At 42.9% G+C, this 8,269-nt stretch overlaps 1 protein-coding gene across 1 annotated transcript; it reads right to left on the bottom strand.

Annotated features, from left to right (window-relative positions):
* Nucleotides 1-845: 845 nt before the first annotated feature.
* LOC120320251 (methyltransferase-like protein 7A) lies at nt 846-5,925 on the bottom strand. Its single transcript, XM_039369825.1, has 2 exons — nt 4,701-5,925; nt 846-2,061 (listed from the first exon to the last, which is right to left on the bottom strand). The coding sequence occupies exons 1-2, from the start codon at nt 5,190-5,192 to the stop codon at nt 1,825-1,827; spliced, it is 729 nt and encodes a 242-aa protein (XP_039225759.1). The 5' UTR covers nt 5,193-5,925; the 3' UTR covers nt 846-1,824.
* Between the last annotated feature and the right edge of the window lie 2,344 nt (nt 5,926-8,269).

Below are 8,269 nucleotides of genomic sequence, written 5' to 3'. Positions count from 1 at the left end.
CCCATTTTTCACCAGATATCCAGAAACTCCAATATCTAGCATGGACCTTGTTAATCCAGGCAACATCCAAGCTGGTATGGCATTTTGTAATTTACGTCTCACCATATTTTTTATGGGAGAGACACTCTTTGTCTGACTCCTCTGATGAGACGTGTCCAGTACGGTTGAACCTCTGGCATAGCTCTCATCTTCCTCAGAGTACACAAGCCCCACAACCACGTCAAGGTAGTGCCTCACTGGGGGATTATTATTATTATTATTATTATTATTATTATTATTCAGGTCAGTCATAATTTTGAAGGGTTGCTAAGTTACGGACCCTAAGTCAAGGGCTATCTGTAATATTCTGTTCATTCTTTTACCTTGTGTTTTATGTCCATCCTTTTATTTCTAAGCAGTTTGTTTTTTTCTGTATAAGTCTTTGACTGTAATTAATTTAAAAAATAAAAAAAGCACTAGGCTGAGGGCATATAAATCTGTGATTTTGGAATTCTGGAATCTCCCAGGGGCCATCAACAGGGAAGATTCTCTGTGCTGCACTACTACTTTTCGTTAATTGGCCACAAAGTGAGTCCCTGCTGATCTGGGACCTTTTGTAAATGACAGATAGAAATGCGATGGGGTGGAGCTGAACAAATGAGCCAAATTATTTTCCAAAAATGTTTCTACAAACATGTAAATATCAGGTTAAAGTTTAACAACACATCTCTTCTCAGTCCCCACTTAAAATGATTATTTATGGCTAGGCTTTTCCATGGATCAGTTACACAATTCACAATATACCCCAGAACCAGGGGATCCAATATTTGCATTTGCCCATACTCAGAAAAAGTCATGAGACAAGGTTCACCAGAGGGGAAAAAAAACCCCAAACCCTTTTTTATTGAAAATGAAAAGTATGATAAGTAAAACTAAGAAATAATACATAATTCAGCAGTTAGCAAGCTTTGATACAACATTATCAGTTTCTAAATGCTAAGCCTTAGCTTTCAGTCTAATTCCATGTCAATATATGCAGTTTTATCTACTCTACAAGTACAGGCAGTAAGAAGCTGAGAAAGGTAAGAGAGATCTTCAGGAATGATGTTAGTGTAACCTTCTACCCAGTGGTGGGATTCAAATACGTGAACAACCTCTTCACTGTGTGGATGCCACTTCCGGAAGTCCATTCTTGGCCTGGGCAACAAACAATTAGCTACCTGTTCTGCTGAACTGGCTGAATCCCACCACTGCCTAAAGGCCATCAAAGCTTCTGTCTGAAGTACTATTTAAGCAAGAGTCTCTGCTCCACTTCTGCTTAAGTTAGAGCAGAGGTATCAAACTGCCAGCCCACGGGCCGGATGTGTCACATGGAAGCTGTGCCTACCCCAGCTCCGGCAAGGGGGAAAAAGTTGTTGCATGTCACGTGACGCGGCGAGTTTGACACCCCTGAGTGAGAGCTTTGTCCATTACCACTTTGTTATTAGAGAACTCCACACAGGTTGTAAGTAATATCCGAAAACAGACTCCTCTTGCTTTCCTTCCTGGGCAGCTGATATGGTGGACTGAGTGATGCCACAGCAATATGGTGTGGGCTTCCCCCCCCCAATAGTCTTTGGATTGATTTTTTCTTTTATATTAATTTTTATCTTTATTATTTGCCCTCCCTCCAAACCTGATCCAAGGTACCATTTAGGCTTAGTGCAGCCTGAACTTTTAGGAACCTTTCTCCATTCTGAATCATATAGAATAGAGGAAACCCTTTTCTTATAGCAGTATATGCATTGTGAGTGTTAATTCCTTAAACTCAGAAATCTGAAAGACGCTTTTCTCCAGATTGAACAATTACTTCACACCGTATCCATAAATATGGGGCCAAATCAAATGTATGAACATTGGGGCTATGATGTGTTGCAAGTTCAGTTTAGAAAATCCCGCGTTCTCCAAATCTTTCCAGGGCTCTCTTAACAAGGAGCACCCATCTCCCACATATTTCCAGGTAGAGTTACAGACTTGTTGCCAGAAGTAGGTCCAGGTTGATCTGTCAGCTGCTACATGTTCCATGAAACAGTATACACCACCCTGGAGAAAGTAAAATAATACAAAAAAGAAAGAATTTGAAGCAGAACACTTTGATATTACATAAAAAAAATCACACTGTAATCAAAATTGTTGTTATATAACTTCCTGGGGATCCGAAGCAGTAATTAAGTAAAGAGACAAAACAACCAGTTCAATATATTTCCGCATATCAAACTCAAAATTTTAATAATTTATTCTTTTATTTATATCCTTGCTTTATTATATTTACAAATAACTCAAGGTGGAGAGCACATCCAGCACACTTTCCTCCTATGTTCTCCACAACAACAATTGTGTGAGGTGAATTGGCCGAGGAGAATGACTGGCCCAAAGTCACCCAGGTGGCTTTCATGGCCAAGACGGGACTAGAACTCAATACATCAAGATACGATGAAGGAAGCTGATTTATCTATTGCTAAATGAATAAAGAGATACACCTGACCCGAAAGTCAAACAAGTCCTATTAAAGGACAAACAAGCTGTAATGTATGTACAGTAACAACTTATATTTGGATAACAGTCTCCTAACTCACTTGTTATCTCAACTCTTTCCACTATAAAAGGGCTACTTCATCACAAATATCCAGTGAGGCTGCATTCACTCTATATACCATTATTATGAGAAAAAATAAATCCCTTTCTAATAACTACTTATACAGATTCACAAGTTTAATTGCTGAACTGTTTTTCTTTTCTTCTATACTAAAAAGTATCAAATGTTGGAGCTTCTCTTTTTAAGGGAGTGATTCATTTTATTTGCCCTTCATTGCTTCTTCCTCATTTTATAATATCCTTTTAAGATGCAGTCACCAAAATTTCAAAGGAATGATGGGGAGAATAAAATAAGTCTCGTATCTTGACAAGCAGAAATGGTAGAAGGATAATTGTGAGGATCCAGGGCACAGCACAGAGGCAACATAGTCAGCTGACAGTTCCAACTGCCCCTTTATTGCTCCAATTGTTCCCCAAATGCTCTCACGTTTGTGGCAAGTCCCAGAGCAAGTGACAACACAGAGACAAACACCCCTTCAGCAGCCTCTGGCTGCAAGTAGTTTCAAAAGTTTTTCACTCTCTCAGGCAGGAACCGTTTGTATATGGAACAAGCAGTCCTCTTTCAGGTTTCAACTGTGTGTACAGTTGCTAGATTAGAACTGTAATTTACTCAAGGCCAAGTGGATAACAAAGAAAGGAAGATACATCAAAATCTAAATAGTCTGTGGAAGTACAAGCTTGTCTGAGTAGTTTCATAAGAGAAGCCAAATTCAATCTGAGGTTTGGAGCACCAAACCTTACTGATTAGATTTGTTGTTACAGAAATGGATAGTTTATACTATTATGAAAAAGTAAAAAAAATCGAGGTTTGATATTAATGCTTTATTCTACTGCAATAGAGGAAGTCGGAAGTCAATTACTTTTTCCTCCCTTCCCTTTCCCCTTTCTCTCCCCATTGTGTCCTACTATTTGCTTTATATTTTGTATTTATAATTCAATAAAATGTAAAAAACAAAAGCTAGATGAACATAGCTATAAACACAACTATAAAGTTTAATAAACACTATGTTTCTTTGGAGACAAACTAGCTAGTTGGACAAATGAAGAATAACATCTAAATTTTAGTCATGTTCCAGGGTGCTAGGAACAACCCTACATTTCCTATTTGGAAGATTACATTGGCTTTACTGGCGATTATTATTTGATTACAGAGGACAGCACAGAGTAACTATTCCACCCATGGAAATGGCTGCTAATTTTCTCTGTACAGCAAACACGTAGATCATTTCTCAAATTGCATACAATATCAATATATATATATACCGTATATAGTATCCAAAAGCCACTGGACTGCATGCTATTCCCAGACTCTCTTTGTGCTTCTTATCACTACACGAACATAGCTTTGAAATTCTGCAGGGAAATGGCTGATTTTGGGCAGCATTTTAAACTTTTATTTAAAGGTGAAGAGCAACCTTTAGTTTATTTACTTAAGATACAGAGGCTTCCGCAGAATGAAAGATTAGCCAAAAACCTCCCAACGTAGTGTTGTGCCCCAGCAGACATACCTATGCTGTAACAACATAATGCTCTTTTTCCTATGTTTTCCTCATGTAAGCCTCTTTGTCCTCCTGCTACAATGTTAGCTTGATCTATTTAGGTTCCTACTCAAGTTTCCTCCAAATCAAACTTGATCCCTGGTGATTTCATGCAGACTTCCCCATTGGGGGGGGGGTATTTTTGGAAACAATTCAAAAGTGGCTTGTCATTGCTCAAAGAAGTTGTTTTAACTTTCTAGTTTAGCTTCAACCTATTTTTTTCTGGAGATCTCTCACTGAAGTACCAAGCAGGCTCCTCTCTCAGGCAAGAGGCTTGCTGCCATTTACTAACATTAAAGTTGTGCATATATTCATTAAAGTTGAAAATGATCCAGAAACACAGGCAGGCGGGAAAGGTGCAGTTGCTTTAAGAAGGAATCCCATTTACGTTAAGCCAGGGTATCAGCGTAAAGCGTAGCAGAGAGGTGCTGTTTTGGGGGATCTAAATCTCCTACTCCCCATCATTTTCAAAGCATGCACAGCCTAGTGCTCATTATTCGATGGTCTGGAAAGACCAGACTGAATTTCCCTCCTTGCCCTTCGACTTACCGGTCTGAGCACTCGCAGAACCTCCTTCAGGACAGCCTGGGTGTTCTTGACAGAGCAAAGCACCAGCGTGCTAACCACCACGTCCACAGAGCCATCTGGTACCGAAGAGATGTTCTCGGTGGAGCCGACCACAAAATTTTTGAACTGCAGGTGCGTATTCTGAGCCATGCTCTTCAGGAGGAAGTTTCTAAAGTTGGGATTGTAGTCCATGCAGGTAATCTGTGAGTTGGGTGGATAAAACTGAAAATTGGTGCCGGAGCCCACACCGATCTCCAGCAGGTGGAGCTTTCCCGAGTCGTCAGCGAAGTCCCGCAGGTTTTTGAACAGCGTCTCCTTTTTCTTATGCATTCTTATATTGTAGATTTTGCTCGATGCCAGCATGAAAAATGGGAATATTTTTTTACAAATAGGGTCCCATAATCCAAAATAGGCAAGCACATGGATGGGCAGGGTGAGGAATTTTATGCATTGTTGGAAGATGAGAAGCAGCATCGTTGCCGGAGTAAGAAGAGAAGCCCTCCCTACAGCAAAGCAGCTTGACTCCCTCAATGTTTTGCTTTAAATATAGTTCTCCCAATTGGGATCTGTTCCAGTTCTTCCTTAAAGCGACAGTGACTCTTTCGGTCAGTTGTTGAAAAAAAATACCCATGGATATTGAAATTTACAACATTTGAATTTGATTTAAAATGCAGATTGTTTCTGTTGTGTCCTGGGTCTGATGAAGAAACTCAGCAGGCCCAGAAATGTTGCATCTAGTCCCGGGCATTCCAAAAGCTACCCAGGACCAGACAGAGCGGCGCCAGGCTAAATTTTTATTGGTTAATACTGTCTGGGTCTCTGGCCCTATGCCTTTTGTTCCTTTGCTTGGAGTTGGAGAAAGAGAATAAAATGTTTGTTACTTGTCACCATGTGTCTTCATCATTCGCACACAAACCAAGAACACAACACTGGTGATGAAGGTGGGATCTTCTGCAAACTTAAGAAAAAGATTTAAGGGCTCATCCAGGAAGCCTGACGAGGGGGAAGACTGCGTCTGCATCAGCATCTCAGCCTGCCAGTACAGCGTTGCTGGGGGTGAGCTCAGCTAAAGGACCCTTTCCCAAACATCAGCTTGCAGAAGAGGCAATTGGTGAAGGTCGTAAATGTTACGATGTCGAAGATTGGCCGCTTGACTTATTTTAATGTCTCCCACCCAGAGAGATGGAATTTCTACATAGCACGGGTGGAGAACTACTTTAGAGTAAATCAGATAAGAGAAGACGGCCTGAAGGCAGCAACTCTTTTGTATTCCTGTGGACAAGAAGCTTTTGACATAGCAGAAAATCTGGTGGCCACTGCACCTCTGGAGTTGGTAACATATGCTGACTTGAAAAAGATGTTGAAGGAACACTTCTAGCTGAAGTTATCCATCATTGCTTGGAGGCACGCGTTCGAGCAGAGAGACCAGAGACCAGGTGAATCTGTTGCGGACTTTACTGCTGCCTTAAGACAAGTGGCCAAACCTTGTGAATTCAAGGATCTGGAAGAGAGGCTGCGAGATCGCTTCGTATGTGGCTTAAGAAGCAGAGACTTACAACAGAAGATTTTTGCAAAAGATGTCTCCTTTCAAGATGCGTTACGAGAGGTGGCAGCTGAGGAAGCAGCAGGCGGGGCTGTGAAGGCTTTGCGGCTTGCCAGAAACCCTCCAGCCACAGCTACCATCCGTCAAGAGGACGCTCGAGAAGAATCAGAAGCGGATCCTTGAGAGGAGGTGGACAGACTTCACCAGCCAGCTGAGAGGAGGCCAAAGGTAACAGAACGTCCTAACCACGCTTCGCGAAAGCCAGGAAACAGGAACGTTGCAGTATTCAACAAGCTTTATTCACTATGTTGAAACTAAGTTAGCACTGGAACGAAGCTCCATTCATTGCCCTAAATACATTCCTCCACCACACCCAGAGTACACACCCCAATTGACGGTTAATTGGTCATCTGGAATCCACCTGTCCCCCTCCCCATACCTGCCTCGTGATAGTCCTCCACCCTACCTACGCCCCGATCCAGCTAGTACTTATGTTCAAACCTTGCATTGAGTCCATGCGTTCCGTTCACGCCATTCTCATCCCTAATGTCCCACTCAACCTCTTCCTATAATACCCCCTCCCGGTATCCAAGTGTTGTCAGACCCAGCGTCTCAGTTCCCATCATTCACAGAGTCACGGTTCCAGCAACATAAGCCATAACAGTTTTAACAGCAGTCGGCTTCTCCATATCCCATTTCTATGTAGCCTCCGTCCGGTTATGTGCTGGCAACATAGGATGTCCATGTGACCCGTTCAGCCGCCGCTGTTGGCGATGTAGCTCACGAAGCTACCGGACTCGGCTGGAACACAGGGTTAACTGGAACATTCTGGACTTTGAAAGGTAAGTATCACGCTGGGTCTGACATTCGGCCCCCCTCACCACAGGGTCCCCTGAAGGTGAGAAATGGGAAATTGATTAATCATGCCAATGTTCACATACAATAACCTTTCTAGTCACCCCCTGGTTTGTGTGGTAGTGCTCTGTGATACCGACGGATTAGATCAGGGGCGGATATATTGTGTTTTTCTACCCAAGAGGCTTCGGACAGAGGGTATCCCTTCCACAATATCAGATAATAGAGTCTACCCCCCCTACTCGCGAATCAATTATGTCCTGTATTTCATATCGTCCTGGCGTAACAGGTCCTGGGGGTGTCTCAAGGGACGGTCCTCCCATGGGTTTCAACAAACTTACATGAAAAACCGGGCATATCTTACCAAGTAGTTTCGGTAAGTGGAGCTTCACTGTCACAGGATTGAGGATCTGGAGTATATGAAATGGTCCGATGTATTTTGATGCTAATTTTCTGCATGGCACCTGCAACTTAATATACTTGGTTGACAAATATACCAAGTCGCCTACCCGTAATTGAAATGGCATTCTGCGACCTTTATCTGCCTGATACTTTGATGTCTGAGCTGCCCGCTGCAGAGCGTGTCGTACTATACTCCAAACCTTACCTGTCCCCCTCCCCATACCTGCCTCGTGATAGTCCTCCACCCTACCTACACCCGATCCAGCTAGTACTTATGTTCAAACCTTGCATTGAGTCCATGCGTTCCGTTCACGCCATTCTCATCCCTAATGTCCCACTCAACCTCTTCCTATAATACCCCCTCCCGGTATCCAAGTGTTGTCAGACCCAGCGTCTCAGTTCCCATCATTCACAGAGTCACGGTTCCAGCAACATAAGCCATAACAGTTTTAACAGCAGTCGGCTTCTCCATATTCCATTTCTATGTAGCCTCCGTCCGGTTATGTGCTGGCAACATAGGATGTCCATGTGACCCATTCGGCCGCCGTTGTTGGCGATGTAGCTCACGAAGCTACCGGACTCGGCTGGAACACAGGGTTAACTGGAACATTCTGGACTTTGGAAGGTAAGTATCACGCTGGGTCTGACAAAAGGGGCATCCAGACAAGGCCCCAGCATCTCTTCAGTCCTTTGGATGCAGAGGATGCCACAAGCGAGCTGACTGCAGGTTCCGCTCCCCCATTTTCAGGGC

The sequence above is a fragment of the Crotalus tigris genome, unplaced genomic scaffold, assembly GCF_016545835.1.
Source record: "Crotalus tigris isolate CLP2741 ecotype Arizona unplaced genomic scaffold, ASM1654583v1 scf7180000021260.452406, whole genome shotgun sequence".
NCBI lineage: Eukaryota > Metazoa > Chordata > Lepidosauria > Squamata > Viperidae > Crotalus > Crotalus tigris.
The sequence above is the reverse complement of the archived record's forward strand: the minus strand, read 5'-3'. Positions and strand labels throughout refer to the sequence as shown.